The sequence below is a fragment of the Meleagris gallopavo genome, chromosome 2, assembly GCF_905368555.1.
Source record: "Meleagris gallopavo chromosome 2, MGAL_WU_HG_1.1, whole genome shotgun sequence".
Taxonomy (NCBI): Eukaryota; Metazoa; Chordata; class Aves; order Galliformes; family Phasianidae; genus Meleagris; species Meleagris gallopavo.
Genome location: NC_139405.1, coordinates 103600466 through 103616225, shown reverse-complemented (window position 1 = coordinate 103616225; position 15760 = coordinate 103600466). Strand labels below are relative to the sequence as shown.

The window sequence follows — 15760 nt, the reverse complement described above, 5'->3', positions numbered from 1 at the left end:
AGCAGAGGGCTCAGCATAGGGGAACTCCAATGACACCGCCATTACAAAACGCACCACTTTACTGCACTGCTGCCACCACAGCTCAATGTGAGCGATTCCAGAGCCCCCAGCACCGGGGGGGGGAAAGGGGGGAGCACAAGCGCAGCCCCACGCACAGCTTCAGCCCAGGGCAGGGACACAGCAGCGGTCCCACTGCCCGCCCCGCACCAGCACAAATCACAGAGCACAGCACAGAGCCCTCTGGGCCCCAGGGGACAGCGGGAGCACCGGGTCCCCGGGGAAGGAGCACCAAGGGGGGCACGGAGCCCCCACAGCCGCAGCGAGGGGCCGGGGTTACTCAGAGGGGGGGCTCACAGGAGTGCCAGGATGGGAGCAGTAGCGGGCACGGCTCTGTGGCAGCAGCTGCGGGTCCACGGCGGCTGCCAGCCCTGCCAGGCAGTGCAGGCGCACGATGCCCGCCTGTCCCCCCGACACCAGCCAGCCACACGCCTCCAGGTTGGGGCTAAAGCGCACCTGCAGGAAGGGGGTGTCAGGAGGGTGGGGGGGGCCCAGACCCTGGAGGCGGCACAGGGACCTGGGCCGGGTGGGGGCTGCCTCACCTTGTGTAGGGCTTCCAGCTGCAAGCGGTCGAGGCTCAGCTCTGCTTTCCCCTCCTGCTTGTGCATCCGGCGCATGGGCTCACGGCTGGGGAAGTTCTTGAAGCTGCGCTGTGGGGGGGTTGGGGGAAGGCAGGCAGTGGGCACACTATGGGGTGCAGGGGGTGACACCCCCAGACGCCGCCACAGACCCCAGGCTCTATCCTAGTGCTGGGTGAACTGAGCTGTCCCCATCCCACACCTCACTCCTCAGAGGTCTGTTCTGCCCCATACTCACAGCTCTGAGACTGAGCAAGGGGTGGGAGCCACACATCACCCCCCGTCCCACTGCTCCCAGCCAAGAGAGCCCGGCTCCCCCCCATCCCTCATACCAGATCGGTGTCCCGGAACCGCACGTAGGCTGTGGCCACCATCTCGCTGTAGTGCCGGGTCCTGGGCAGCACTGGCTCACTGCTCCCTGGCACTGCAGGGCTGCAGGGCAGCAGGTCAGCTTTGTACACCGGCTGGGGGAGAGAGAAGGCTAAGGGGCAGGTTCACATCCCTCTGAAGGGACCATGCCCCAACTCTGAGGCACCTCAGGCTGAAGGGCAGAGGACAGGGCGAGGAACCCAGCCCCAAAATCTCATTGCAGTGCCCAGGCGGGAACACAGAGCAGCACTTTTCCATTGACACAACTGCCCCCCAGCCCCTTAGCCCCTTACAAATCTGCGATCCGAGGAGCGCTTGACATTGAGTGGGTTGACAGCCAGGTCGGGCAGCACCGCAGCCACCAGCTCGCCTGTGATGTCCCCAGCAGCCACCGTGTTCAGCCAGTCCGAGCCTGAGATGCTCTGTGGGAACAGAGGAGCTGGGAAGCAGCTCCCAGCAGTGATGGTGCCATGCCCCAGCGACCCATGGGACTGCTCCACAGGATGGAGCCGTGTCTGCACCTTACCCACACAGTCCCCTTGCGAGGAGCCACAAAATACGCCTTGTAGCCCAGGTACCCAGCGTCGATGTAGTGGATCCCACAGAGACCATAACTGCAACAGAAAAGGGTGAGGGCTGAGCTCAGAGCAGAGCTGTGTCCCAGCCTTCCTGCCCCCAGTGCCATCAGCGCGTCGCCTCTTGGAGTGCAGGAGCCCACCCATCTTCCGGAGAGCTCCCAGCACTCACGAGGCATAACAGTTGTCCTGGGCCACGGTGACACCGTTGTAGGGCAGCAGCCAGGCCACCTCAGTGCTGAGGAAACGCTTGATGCTGTTGATGGGCTCATAGAGGCGCCGCAGGTCCCAGAATTTGATCTTTCGGTCGTTCCCTACCGTGACCAGGAAGTTGCTGAGAACCAGGAGAGAGGCGGCACTGAGACCCCAGGGCTGAGCTGTACCATCAGCTGCACGCCACGGTGCCCTCACCCCAAAACCATCCAGCATCTCAGGCACTGTTAGCACTGAGCCCACCAGCAGGAACAAGTCCCCGGCCAGTAGCAGCTTCGTGCTCTCACCTGTTGGCTTTGCACCACTCGATGCTGCGCACGGCGTGGTCGTGGGCCAGGAAGCACTGAAAAGGGTACAGCTGGAGGGAGCCGTCGGTGTGGGACACGCGCTGCAGCGGGGATGCGGTCAGCAGGTTCCAGATGGCCACTGTGCCTGCAGGCAGAGGTGTGCTGCTGTGGTGAGCTGCCCCAGCACCAAGGCTGAAGCACAAGGGCAAGAGCTGCTCCCTGAAAACAGGGACTCACCATCATAAAATCCCGCTGCCAGGTGCTGGTGGGGCCGGGAGGGCATCCAGGAGAGGCTGAAGCACTGGCCACACTCGGTTGCGTTCCCCGCCTGGATGGAGCCCACCTGCAGTGTGGTGGTGTGCTGCACCTGCAGGGAGAAAGGACACAGGTAAGGCTCTGTTCCAGCACTGCCTGTCCTGGGAGTGGGAGACACGCAGGGGTGGGAGCACGGTGCTGGGGGCAGCGAGCTCTGCAGGCTTCCTGGTGCCCCCCAGCTCCCTGCCTGCAGCAGGCAGGAGGCACGTTGGGGCAGCACCAGGGACACTGACCTTGCAGATCACGTGCTTGTGGGGGGACCCATCTGGAAAAGAGCAGAAAGAGGTCAGGGCAGGAACTTCTGGCAGCCTTGAGCTTGGCACAGTGCTCCCATGTCCCTGCCCATCCTGCTCAGAGCAGCGTCTCCACTGCAGCCCAGCACTGCTCTCCAGCACCCCAATGTCACACGCGCACACACACACACCGAGGTGCCCGCAGGATCCCCAGCACCAGCTGACAGCCCCTCCAGCAGCACCACGAGTGCCAGGGGGGGATGATGAGCTCCATGCCCCGCGCTCAGCAGGAATCCAGGCACGTCAGCACCCCGCGCACCGCAGCGGAGGCGGGAAGATGCAGAGAGCCATGCATCATCCCTGGCACCGCAATCACTGCGGGGTCACAGACATGGGAGCACCGAGGCCCCGCACTGCACCAAGCCCACGGCAGCAAATCGACGCCGGCATCCGACGAGACGCGCAAGGATGGGACGTGATGCCGCAGCACGGCCGCACCCGGCTGCTCCGTGGGAGCGCTGCAGGCTGGGGAAGGATCCAACCCACCCCACGTGGGGCTGCGGCAGCAGCGCAACCCATCCGGAACCAGAGCACGGATTGGGGCTGGAGACACGGGAAACCCGTTTCCCATTGTTGGAGGCGAGCGGATGGATGGGGGCTGTCAGCTGCGGCTGAGCGGCCACGAGCAGCTCATCAATCTCAGGCGGCTGCCGGCAGATGGGAGCATTACAAGGACCATTGGGCAGCGCCAGACCTGATCGGAGCTCCGATCCCAGCCACAGCGTGCAGCTGCCAGCCAGGAGGAAGGAACACGCAGCTCTGCTTCAACACGGCTGCAGCCGCGCTCCAGCTCCAGGCTTCCCAGAACTCTGGGCACAAAGGGATGAGGGCGGCGTGGCTCTTCCTACCTTTTACCTGGGTTCTCGTGCAGCTCTGCAGTGCGCCAGGGTGCGGGAGGGAGTACAACACCACGCTGCCATCTGAGAAAGCAGCAGCCAGGAGGCCAAGCCGGCTCATCTGTGGGTGCTGTGGGACAGGCACAGGCTCTCAGCCTCCCCCTGGTTTTTGAAAGGAGCCCCGGGATCACCACGCTCTGCCCGGAGAAGGCAGTGCTTTGGCAGACACAAGCAGGGAAAACCCAATGCCAGCCTGCACACCCACCTTTGAGGAGCTGCTAGGAGGCTCCCAAGCGCCGCTGGGGCAGAACTTCATGTCCCAGACACAGCCATGATCAGCAGCAATGGCGTAGGCCAGCCCAGCTCTGTCAGCAGAGCTGTGGGTGGAACCGTGAAAAATGCTGGAGCTGGACAGCAGCAGCCCCACCACCGGGACACAGCAGTCCCATGCTGTCCCCTCTTCTCCACCACTCACCCCTCCTGCAGCGTGCCCAGGCCCCAGAGCTGCAGCAGCGCGGGGCCCTGGTGCAGCCCCACCACACTGTGAGTTTCCTCCATGGTTCTGTGGCAGTACAGAGCCACGTACTGCGCGGCCGATGCACCCTCCGGCGTCGGGCACCACTCCATGGCCCAGATGGGGCCACCCACAAAGAAGGCTGCGTCCCGGCGCTCCTCATGGGGCTGCAGGGAGCTGAATCTGTGGCGAGGAAGGGTCAGGGCACCAGGCAACAGGGGCTGCACGTGGCAGGAACCCAAGATCACCCACTGACCTGTTCAATCTGTATAAAGCACCGCCGTCCTCAAGGCCCTCCCGCTGGATGGAGAAAAGTGGAGACTTCTCCTCCACCGGCAGGTATGGGGCAGCTTCACTGGGGAGGAACGAGCATGAAAGGTGCATCCTGCCCCCTAACAAGGGGTGATCTATGCCAGAGCTGCCCCCCAGCATTGTGTCCCCACACCCAGCCCCTCCCAGTGCTGCCCACAGTACCTTTCAGTGAGACACGTCCAGTTGCATGCCAAGGGGATCCAGTCAGGGAATTCCCACTGCGAGTGCACCTGCTCCCGCCTGCAGGGGATGGCAGGGACATCAGCATTGACTATGCTGGGCCCAGCAGCTGGGTCCTGCCCCACATGTGGCCCTTGGGAGGCTGCCCAGATGTGAGGATGTCCCCATGCTGTCCCTATGCCTACGGTGCTTCACAGGATGCCCCCACGGCCCTCCCACCCCCCACTCACAGGCTGCAGGTGAGGCTGGAGCACTTCTCCACCGGGGCCATGATGGAATTGTGGAAGCCATTGGGAGCAACACCGCGGCACAGGGGCTTGGATCTCTGGGAATGAGAGCAAAGTCAGGGCAGGATCTAGCCAAAGGGCTGTCCCCACCTGCCCAAACATCCCAGGATGAATCTCTCTGTGTCACCCAACACTGTGTCACTATGCTAAGAAGACTGACATTAGTTCCAGCAGCAGTCCAGGAGCACGCTCACTCTCTTCCCACCCACTCTCACTCTCAGCTGCCCCTCCAGGAGCTCACAACCACCCTCACACTGTACACAGCACTATATTACCCCTACAAAATCCTGTTTCAGGGCAGATCTGCCCAAAAGAGCTGGAGTGAGAGGGGAACACATTCACACACACAAAGCCAGCAACAGCTCACTTTGTGACACTTATAGCACACAAAGCAAGCAGCAGTAGAGGAAAAGCTCTTCTTACCCCTCCTGATGACGTCCTCACACTGTGCCCCCGGAGCGGCTCCAGTTCGGACTCCTCACTGAGTGCTGCATCACTTTCCTCCTCCTCCTCCTCCTCTGCCTGCAGCAATACATCCTTAGAGGGCACAAAGTCGGCGTCCTGGGTGGGATCATCACTGTTGGCATCTTCCTCCTCCTTCTTCCTCCGACGCTTTCTCTGGACACGCTGGGGCTCCTGGGGGCCCTCGGTGGGAGCTGGGGGCTGGCACACGGATGTCAGCTCTTCTGCCAGCTCCTGGAGGTACAGCAGTGCCCTGTGACAGAGAGACAGCACACGGCAGTAAGTGGAGGTGCGCCAGCAGCACCCATCTGTGTAGCACAGCGGCACCCAGTGTAGCCCCAGCGTCTGTGGGAACCACTGGGAAGGACCAACGGAGCTACAGAGCTCAGCCATCCCCCTCAGCACCAAGAGCCCATAAGGGGCTGTGTGGCTCCAACTCTGTATCAGTTCACAGAGCGCTGCTGGATCACTCAGAGTACCCCCCCTGCCCCAAGGACACCTCAGGGTCCACCCACATCTCTGTGGGGCCCACACAGATCTCTCCCCAGCCACTGACCCCACTCAGCCGGAGCTGATCCCCACAGCCCTCAGCTCCTGGAGCCCCACACGTTTCCCTGAAGTGGGACAAAACCTTCCATGAGCATCACCCCAAAGCTGCCCGCCCGCCCTCCTACAGCCCCGCTCACACTTTGGCCGCCCGCCGCCGGGGCCGCCCTCCCGGGGAGGTGTCAGAGCCATCCCGGCCGTCCCGCAGCCCTCCGGGACCCTGCAGGCCTCGGGACAGCCGCAGCAGCACCTCGGCCTCGGGGCTCTGCGAGGCCTCCCCACGCCCATCCGCCTCCTCCGGGCCCGGGCCCTGCGGGCAGCTCGGCGCCTTAGGGTTGCGGACGGGCCGTTGCCGGGGTTTCACTCCCGCCTCCGCCGGAGCCGCGGGCGATGACAGCTCCCGAGGAGCGCCGCGACCACGGCCCCGGCGGCTCCGCTCGCGGCAACGCGACCCGCGGGCCCCGGCGGCGCTGGACGCCATGCGGGGGACACCCGGAGGCGCTCCCAGGGCGCTCAAGCCGGCGCCGCCCGCATGGCTGCCACCCCTCCGCCGTCGGCTACAGCCGCGCTCAACGCCGGGCCCGGAGCCCGCAACATGGCGGCGCGCGGCGCGCGGAGATGACGTCGTGACACGGAGATGTCCCGTCACGCGACAGGAGGCGGGAAGGCGCGAACGATCATTGGGAGACAGAGAAATAGGGGCAGGGACAGCGCAAGGACGGGGTGGGGATATGCAAATAAATCGCATTGCATGACGGGAGCACAGTACCTCACACAACGACTCCGCGTGGATCCCCGTGGGCTTCAGTATGTGGGACTCTGTGCGGAATCTGTGGTGCGGAGAACGGACCGGGAAAGAGCAGAACTGCAGTTTGGGGCGTGAGTCGTCGTGAGGTGCGGGCTGGTGGCTTGGCGTGGGGAGCGGGTCGGCGGGAGCAGAAAGCATACTTACCTGGCAGGGGAGACACCATGATCAGGCAGGTGGTTTTCCCAGGGCGAGGCTCATCCCCTGCACTCCGGGTGTGCTGACCCCTGCGATTTCCCCAAATGCGGGAAACTCGACTGCATAATTTGTGGTAGTGGGGGACTGCGTTCGCGCTCTCCCCTGGCATCTTTGGTCTAAACAACAGAATAGAGTGGGACGGGAGGGAGAAGGTGGGGTGGAGGTCGCTTTCTTTGGCTGCCAGCAGAGGTCAGCTCTGACACTACCGGCAGAAGATGCTTCAGAAGGCTGAACTGAAGATGGGCCTGCCTGGCAGGATGGGCTCCTGGCAGCAGAGCCTCCTGCTGACAAGAGGCATTCCTCAGGGATCGCTGTTGGAACCGCTGCTGTTTAACGTCTTTGTAGGCGACACGGACAGCGGGACCGAGTGCGCCCTCAGCGAGTCTGCAGGTGAGACCAAGCTGAGCGCTGCGGCTGACACCAGAGGGAAGGGATGCCGTCCAGAGGGACCCGGGCAGGCTGGAGAGGTGGGCCCGTGCCAACCTCATGGAGCTCAACAAGGCCGAGTGCAAGGTCCCGTTTGTGGCTCGGAGCAACCACAGGCATAGACGCAGGTTGGGTGGAGAACGGCTTGAGAGCAGCCCTGAGGAGGATTTGGGGCTGTCGGTTGACGGAAGACTCAACACAGCTGGCAGTGTGTGATTGCAGCCCGGAAGGCCGACCGAATCCTGGGTTGCATCAATAGAAGTGTGACCAGCAGGGCGAGGAAGGTGATTCCGCCCCTCTGCTCTGCTCTCCTGAGACCTCGCCTGCAGCCCTGCGTCCAGTTCTGGAGCCCCCAACACGAGAAGGACGTGGAGCTGTTGGAGCAGGACCAGAGGAGGGCCACGGAGATGATCAGAGGGCTGGAGCACCTCCGCTACGGGAACAGGCTGAGAGAGCTGGGGCTGTGCGATGTGGAGAAGAGAAGGCTCTGAGGAGACCTTATGGCAGCCTTCCAGTGCCTGGAGGGGCCTACGGGAAAGCTGGGGAGGGACATTTTGTAAGGGCAGGTAGCGACAGGATGAGGGGAGATGGCCTTAAACTGGAAGAGGGCAGATTCAGACTGGATATCAGGAAGAAATTCTTTACTGTGAGGGTGGTGAGACACTGAACAGGTTGCCCTGCGAGGCTGTGGATGCCCCTCCATGGAAGCATTGCAGGCCAGGCAGGATGGGGCTGTGAGCAACCTGGGCTGGAGGGAGGTGTCCCTGCCTACATCAGAGGGTTGGAAGAACGTGAGCTTAAAGATCCCTTCTAACACAAAGCGCTTTACGGTTCAGTGTTCTGTGAGTCAGCACCGCACACACTGCTTGCGTCTGCGCGCTGATCTGCGTAGCCCCGCCCCGCAGCCCCTCCGCCCTGCACGCTAACGCCGGGCCCGCGGCATTCAGGACTGCCGCGCTGCGCGGAGGGCGGAACCGGAATTGGGGATCAGCCGCCACGTGGAGACGCTGCGGTGCGATTGGCTGCCGGCGGCGGGGCCGTGCGTAACGGGGCGGGGCCATGCAATACTGCGCGCGCCGAGGCGCTCTTGTGAGCAGGGCTGCGGCGGAGAAGGCGTGGCCATGCAGATCAGTATGCAGATCACTTCGAGCGCGGCATGACGGGAGCGCAGTAAACAAGGAAAGGAACGCGCGTGGAGCCACTGGGAGCAGCGTGTGCCTCCGTGCGGGAATCTTGGAAAGGGAAGCGGTGCACAGCCGCGGCACGGGGCGGGTGTTCGGGGCGTGAGTCGCCGCGCGGTGCGGGCTGGTGGCGGGGCGTGGGGAGCGGGTCGGCGGGAGCAGAAAGCATACTTACCTGGCAGGGGAGACACCATGATCAGGCAGGTGGTTTTCCCAGGGTGAGGCTCATCCCCTGCACTCCGGGTGTGCTGACCCCTGCGATTTCCCCAAATGCGGGAAACTCGACTGCATAATTTGTGGTAGTGGGGGACTGCGTTCGCGCTCTCCCCTGGCATCTTTGGTCTAAACAACAGAATAGAATGGGAGGGAGAAGGTGGGGTGGAGGTCGCTTTCTTTGGCTGCCAGCAGAGGTCAGCTCTGACACTACCGGCAGAAGATGCTTCAGAAGGCTGAACTGAAGATGGGGCTGCCTGGCAGGATGGGCAGGATGTGCTTGGCAAGGTCGTAGAGCAGATCCTCCTGAAGGTCATACTGGTCCCCACGCGCGTTCCGTTCCTTGTTTAGTGCGCTCCGCCATGAGCCTTCTCTTCTCCACATCGCACAGCCCCAGCTCTCTCAGCCTGTTCCCGTAGGGGAGGTGCTCCAGCCCTCTGATCATCTCCGTGGCCCTCCTCTGGACCTGCTCCAACAGCTCCACGTCCTTCTCGTGTTGGGGGCTCCAGAACTGGACGCAGCGCTGCAGGCGAGGTCTCAGGAGAGCAGAGCAGAGGGGCGGAATCACCTTCCTCGCCCTGCTGGTCACACTTCTATTGATGCAACCCAGGATTCGGTCGGCCTTCCGGGCTGCAATCACACACCGCCAGCTGTGTTGAGTCTTCTGTCAACCGACAGCCCCAAATCCTCCTCAGGGCTGCTCTCAAGCCGTTCTCCACCCAACCTGCGTCTACGCCTGTGGTTGCTCCGAGCCACAAACGGGACCTTGCACTCGGCCTTGTTGAGCTCCATGAGGTTGGCACGGGCCCACCTCTCCAGCCTGCCCGGGTCCCTCTGGACGGCATCCCTTCCCTCTGGTGTCAGCCGCAGCGCTCAGCTTGGTCTCACCTGCAGACTCGCTGAGGGCGCACTCGGTCCCGCTGTCCGTGTCGCCTACAAAGACGTTAAACAGCAGCGGTTCCAACAGCGATCCCTGAGGAATGCCTCTCGTCAGCAGGAGGCTCTGCTGCCAGGAGCCCATCCTGCCAGGCAGGCCCATCTTCACTTCAGCCTTCTGAAGCATCTTCTGCCGGTAGTGTCAGAGCTGACCTCTGCTGGCAGCCAAAGAAAGCGACCTCCACCCCGCCTTCTCCCTCCCGTCCCATTCTATTCTGTTGTTTAGACCAAAGATGTCAGGGGAGAGCGCGAACGCAGTCCCCCACTACCACAAATTATGCAGTCGAGTTTCCCGCATTTGGGGAAATCGCAGGGGTCAGCACACCCGGAGTGCAGGGGATGAGCCTCGCCCTGGGAAAACCACCTGCCTGATCATGGTGTCTCCCCTGCCAGGTAAGTATGCTTTCTGCTCCCGCCGACCCGCTCCCCACGCCAAGCCACCAGCCCGCACCTCACGGTGACTCACATCCCTGATGATCTGCCCCACTCTGCTGTCTGCCCCTTCCTGACCTCCTCACCGAGGCCCACGCTTTACCCACGGAGGCCCACGGGAGGCTCCTACTTATGTGATGAGTTGCTCCGGCATGCCGCGCGCTGTTCCTATTTGCATAGCCCCACCCTTGTCCAGAAACCTCTACCCTAGCTGCTCTGATTCTCAGCTGCCTCATTTGCATGGCCACGCCCCCTCTGCTGGCTGCTCCTGCCATGGGCTCGGCTCGCGTTGCGGTGCGTCTGGGCTGCCGCTCTCCGATTCTCCGGCATAGCCCAGCCCGGCTCATGGGCACTGTGTAACCTCATCCCCGCTGATTTCTGCCCTCCCAGCCCTGCTGCTCCTGGTTCCGTGTGGCCAGAGATGGGAGCCTCCCTACACCTCCGGACCCAGGCTTCTCATCTCCGGCTGTTGTGGCGAGTGCGGTTGGGCTACTCCTGCAGGCTGGGAGGAGCTCCATGCATGCACTGTGCCAGCAGCTCCCAGGGCTGCACACCCCCAAAATGGCGCAGAACTGAGCCCAGGGTGCCACAGGCTGCCGCAAGTGCCTGGGTTTTTGCCACACCACACAAACGAGACACGTTACAGCCACGAGGCTTGGTTTATTAGGATCCATGCAGCTGCCCCCTACTGCTGATCCACGTTCTTGACGCGCAGTACGACAGGCACCGAGGTGCAGGGGATCATACCCAGGTCTGTGATAACCAGATCCACCAGATCAGGCGGCGTCACATCGTACACCAGGTTGAGGAGACGCAAAGACTTGTTCTCTGCCCAGCCGCCCAGCTGGGCCTGCCCCTTGCGCAGCACGATCAGATCATCGGGGTCATCTGCAGAGAGAGGGGATCAGAACCTCCAGGCAGGGAAATGACACAACAGTTCAGCCCACCAGAAGCAGGGGGAGGACTCAGATCCCAAAGTGGGAAAAAGGGGGTAGAGCCATACCCAGCTCGTTGGACACAAAGGAGTCTGTCTGCACCCTCTCGCAGAACTTGTACGTCTCGCAGCACACCAGCACAGGCACGTTGTAAGCCTTGGAGACCAGCGCGATCTGCGACGTCCCCACACGGGACATGACGGAGCCATTGGCCAGCAACGCGTGGGCTCCCAGCAGCACTTTGGACACCTGCCACGGAAGCACGAGGAAGCACCCATCGGCACCAGCGATCACGTGGCAGCCTCCCATCCCGAACTCGCTCGCTCCTCACCTCAGGCAGCACGTAAGAAATGGCGTTGATCATCACGTAGGTGCAGTGAATGCCGCGGCGCACCAGGCGTCGCAGCGTCTCCCGACCCTCCAGCCGCGGCCGGCTGTCCACCACGATGACACGGAACGTCCGGTCCGTCTGCATGTGTGCGTCGCACAGCGTGCGGTTCACCAGGGACGAGCTGTTGGGCACCTCAAGGGGTTGCTCTGCCTGGGCTGAGCTTTCACCCTCCAGACCCCACGCACCTGCCCCCCATCCGCCCCGATCGGGGTAGAGCTGAAGTCTGCCCTCGCTGAGAACGGTGTCACCCCTCCGGGCCCGGCTGTGCTCTTACCATCCGTACACCAGGATCACATCGTTGTCATTTATCTTCTCAAAGGCAGATTTCGAAATGGCTTCAGCTGCCAAAACAATCTTCTCCCGCAGGTAGTTGTCGATAGTGCCCTGCAGCTTCTCCTTTGCCTGAGGAGACGGTACCGTGGCAAACAGCATCATTTTGACCTTTGTCCTTTGCTACCTGGGATGACTGTGAGCTTAGCATTGCCTGTAAGCCCCATCCTGCTCCCAGCCTGTTTGCTGAGTGGCACCTCTGCTTCCAACAGGGGCTCTGTAGAACACGCAGGGCCAGCTCCTCTCCCAGCACAGGGCTACCAGCACACCATGGTGCCCCACTATGCACTGCGTGTGCTCTTTCTGCCGCAGCTTCATAGAATCATAGAATGCTCTGGGTTGAAAAGGACCACAATGATCACCCAGTTTCAACTCCCCTGCTATGTGCAGGGTCGCCAAGAACCAGACCAGGCTGCCCAGAGCCACATCCAGCCTGGCCTTGAATGCCTTCAGGGATGGGGCATCCTCAACCTCCTTGGGCAACCTGTTCCAGTGCCTCACCACCCTCTGACTGCTTGGCTTCCCCCATTTTACATCCTTGCTCCTGACAAACTCCAGCCTATTGGCCTACAGACACTAGCAGCTTGGTTGGAGCCTGCAGTTTGTGTGCAGCCACTCACCTCCTCCTCTCTCAGGGTGTCAGGGAGACATGAAATCTCCTTCTTGAGGAACTTAATGGCATTGCCCATGCTAACTGAGAGGGGCCGGCACTGGTTCAGGAAGCTGCAGAGAGGAAATGTGCTTAGCTCCAGGGTAGCCTGGAGGACAAGAATAGAAAAAGTGAAGATGCAGCTGGGCTGGGGATGGCAGCCAGAGAGGCAGAACCAAAGCCCCAGAAAAGCTCCAGTGGAACAGAAACCCGGAGAGAGGGCTGATGGACCACATCAGTCTCTCTACTCTGGCACTGGGTCTCCTCACCTGATGTGTGGCTTTAGTTTGGCCACTAGGTCCCTTGATAGTTCTTCATTAGGGGGAGTAGAGTAATCCCGAATCAGCTGAAACAAGAAGAGCAAGCATGAGTTTGGCCATGCACTGCATGTACCCCCAGGAGCTTGCAGACCAGGCACTCTGTGTACAGCACAACTTGATAAATTTTTGCAGAAAGGGAAATAGGGTGCTCTGGGACTCAAATCTGCACAACTAGAACAGGAGCCGAGCAGGACAGACACTTGAGGCCAGAGAAAAGAGGTGTGGAGGGGACTGAGCAGAACCATGGTCCCAGTAGCTGGGGGAGAGGAAGAGATGCTGGCACCTGGTATAACATCCCTACTGCCTGGTGGGCATAGGCAGCCCCCATACCTGTTTGAAGACTTCCAGCAGAGCGATGCAACGGGCATTGGAACCATTGATGATACCCTGGGAGTACTGGAGGCCGAGGCGCACCACAGCGGGGTGAATTACTGTGGAGGGGATGCTGCAGGGGCAAAGGTGAGAGAGCTGTCAGCTCTGGTGCTCCAGAGCCCAGAAAAGGATAAGGCATGCCTTCCACAGACAATCTGAGGGATGCAGTATGAAAAGATCTGTCAGCCCAGCCCTACTTGGTCCACGAGCATTTTACAGACAGGATGGCTGAAGCAGAGCCTCGGGCCTGGGCTGAGGAGGCCACATACCTCATCTGCTGTGTCAGCGGCTTCTTCCGGCTGTACTGGTGCAAGTGGGAGAACAGGTTGACCTTGGTACCATAGTCCTGCCTCAGAGGTACCTAACACCAAACAGCATCAATGATGACTTGTTCAAGGCTACTATCCAGCCCTGCTTGTTCCAATACCACTAATTTCACCCAACACTTACTGGTTGGGTTACATCAAAGGTTCCTTCTGCCCAGCAGAAGGCAAACCCCACTCCCCACCATGCCTGAACGTGACACCCAGCACACAGACCTAAGGCAGAACTGCCTTGCAGCTTTTATCTTACCGCCCAACCCTCCTCCTACCTGCTGGCGCTCCAGCTTCTTGGCCAACTTCCTCTGGGCAGCAGGGTCATCCACCTGCACGTGCTCTGGCAACCGCTTTACCACTGCGAGGATAGCAAAGAGGGTGGCATGAGGCAGCAGTGAACTGTTGTAACCCACAGCCCAGCCAGACAGCCCCAATTGCAAGGCGCATCCAGTAACCAGGACATCACGGAAATGGTGCCAGGATGGGGCACACCCTACAGGACCCCAACCCGCTCACCCAGCAGCCCTCTGCACCCAAGCAGCGACGTCTTTACCAGATGGAGCCTCAGTAGGAGTCAGCCTGGGCTTGGCTGGCGCAGTTCCCTGTCCCAGCTCTGCTTTCTTGGCCTGCTTCTGGGCCCGCTCAGCCTCCTGCTTGGCCCGGCGCTCCGCTCGCAGCTCCGCTTTGCTCTTGCCCCCCACGGGCTTCTCGTTGTCGTTGGGGACATTGGCTGAGGCTGGGGGGGACGCAGGGTGAGGAGCAACTGTAGGAGACATGTGGAAAGAAGGGATGCCATTCAGACAGACCTCAACAGGCTAGAAAGGTGGGCCTGGGTGAACCTGATGAGGTTCAACACAGCAGAGTGCAAGGTTTTGCACTTGGGCCAGAGGAATCCCAGGCATCCATACAGACTGGAAGGAGCGGTCCTTGAGAGCAGCCCTGCAGAGAAGGACCTGGGGGTCCTGATGGATGAAAAGCTTAACATGAGCCAGCAGTGTGCCCTTGCAGCTGAGAAAGCAATTGGTATCCTGGGCTCCATCAGAAGAGGGGTGGCCAGCAGGGACAGGGAGGGGATTGTCACCCTCTATTCTGCTCTTGTGAGGCCCCATCTGCAGCACTGCGTCCAGATCTGGAGCCCCCAGTACAAGAAAGGCAGGGAGCTGTTGGAGAGGGTCCAGAGGAGCCACAAAGATGATCAGGGGGCTGGAGCACCTCCCCTACAAAGACAGGCTGAGGGAGCTGGGCTTGTTCAGCCTACAGAAAAGAAGGCTGTGGGGTGACCTCATTGCAGCCTTTCAGTACCTAAAGGGAGCCTACAAACAGCAGGGGAATCAACTCTTTGAAAGGGTAGATAACTGCAGGACAAGGGGAAATGGTTTGAAGTTGAGGGAGGGAAGATTTAGGTTGGATGTGAGGGGGAAGTTCTTTACAGAGAGAGTGGTGAGGTGCTGGAACAGCTGCCCAGAGAGGCTGTGGATGCCCCGTCCATCCCTGGAGGTGTTGGAGGCCAGGTTGGATGGGGCCCTGGGCAGCCTGGGCTGCTCTGAAATGCGGAGGTTGGTGGCCCTGCATGTGGCAGGGGGTTGGAGCTCCCTGATCCCTGAGGTCCCTTCCAACCCAAACCATTCTTTGATTCTGTGAGACAGAAAGGGGAGGTCTGTGCCCAGCCTCCATGGCTGGGAGACGCAGCCCGGCGTGTGGGGCGGCTCGGTGGGGAGCCGCTCCTTTGGGTGAGGGTCTGCCCTTGGAAAGGTGGGGATGAACAAAGCACCCCTCCGCCCTGTGCGGCGACACGGGGACCCTCAAGACAGCCCCGTTTCCCGGGGAGGAGGGATCGGGCCTCTCTGTATCTGCATCCCTGTGAGGAGGATGAGGAGGAGGAGAAGAAGGACTCGTGCACAGCACTACGGGACGCTCTGCGGCTCCCACCCGCCCCGGGGCCGCTCCCAGCCCGGCAGCGCCGCACCGCAGCGCCGTCGGAGGGCAGGCTGCGGGAAGGCTCTCACCGCGGGGCTGCGCGGGGTCCGCCGCCGTGCCCGGCTCCGCGGGCTCCGCCGCCGCTCCCTTCTCGCTCCTCTTCTTCTTCTTCTGCTGCTTTTTCTCCTTCCGCAGCTGCAGCTTCTCCTCGCGGGACAGCTCGGGGCCCTGCGGGCACACGGTGAAGCAGCCCCGGCCCCGCGCCGCTCCCCCGCCCGACGCCCGGAGCCCCGCTCACCTGCACCACCACCGGTACCGACGGGGCCGCTCCGGAGCCCGCGCCCGGAACGGGAGCGACGTGAGAGGTTCCCCGCTCCCGGGCCGCCCCACGCGCCCGGCACGGCTCGCGCTCACCGCCCGGCGCCTCCGGCTCCGCCATGACGGCCGCCGACCCTCCCCGCGTAGCGCCCCCTGCCGGCCGGAGGGCGCCGAGCAGCCGCGGGGCGGGGCCGGC

The 15760-nt window shown here is 61.9% G+C and overlaps 2 protein-coding genes, 1 long non-coding RNA gene and 3 other non-coding genes across 6 annotated transcripts; 3 read left to right on the top strand and 3 right to left on the bottom strand.

Moving 5' to 3' along the window:
• Positions 1-41: 41 nt before the first annotated feature.
• GTF3C2 (general transcription factor IIIC subunit 2) lies at positions 42-6466 on the bottom strand. The gene is made up of 17 exons (XM_010728334.3): positions 5965-6466; positions 5240-5531; positions 4760-4854; positions 4512-4589; positions 4294-4392; positions 3999-4220; positions 3789-3900; positions 3536-3653; positions 2628-2659; positions 2317-2446; positions 2080-2224; positions 1752-1913; positions 1531-1618; positions 1298-1426; positions 968-1099; positions 600-707; positions 42-513 (listed from the first exon to the last, which is right to left on the bottom strand). The coding sequence occupies exons 1-17, from the start codon at positions 6303-6305 to the stop codon at positions 334-336; spliced, it is 2463 nt and encodes an 820-aa protein (XP_010726636.2). The 5' UTR covers positions 6306-6466; the 3' UTR covers positions 42-333.
• A 110-nt stretch (positions 6467-6576) lies between these two features.
• On the top strand, positions 6577-8768 carry LOC146545109 (uncharacterized). Its single transcript, XR_014881689.1, has 2 exons — positions 6577-6718; positions 7173-8768. It is a non-coding gene; the product is annotated as an uncharacterized LOC146545109 (long non-coding RNA).
• LOC116216961 (U1 spliceosomal RNA) lies at positions 6769-6932 on the top strand. Its single transcript, XR_004160707.1, has one exon. It is a non-coding gene; the product is annotated as a U1 spliceosomal RNA (small nuclear RNA).
• LOC116216959 (U1 spliceosomal RNA) lies at positions 8602-8765 on the top strand. Its single transcript, XR_004160705.1, has one exon. It is a non-coding gene; the product is annotated as a U1 spliceosomal RNA (small nuclear RNA).
• A 1052-nt stretch (positions 8769-9820) lies between the features above and the next one.
• LOC116216386 (U1 spliceosomal RNA) lies at positions 9821-9984 on the bottom strand. Its single transcript, XR_004159069.1, has one exon. It is a non-coding gene; the product is annotated as a U1 spliceosomal RNA (small nuclear RNA).
• Positions 9985-10655: 671 nt separating this feature from the next.
• EIF2B4 (eukaryotic translation initiation factor 2B subunit delta) lies at positions 10656-15737 on the bottom strand. The gene is made up of 12 exons (XM_085218154.1): positions 15545-15737; positions 15336-15474; positions 13883-14092; positions 13605-13687; positions 13282-13373; positions 12971-13085; positions 12590-12666; positions 12292-12394; positions 11616-11743; positions 11282-11462; positions 11019-11199; positions 10656-10903 (listed from the first exon to the last, which is right to left on the bottom strand). The coding sequence occupies exons 1-12, from the start codon at positions 15683-15685 to the stop codon at positions 10701-10703; spliced, it is 1653 nt and encodes a 550-aa protein (XP_085074280.1). The 5' UTR covers positions 15686-15737; the 3' UTR covers positions 10656-10700.
• Positions 15738-15760: the final 23 nt, after the last annotated feature.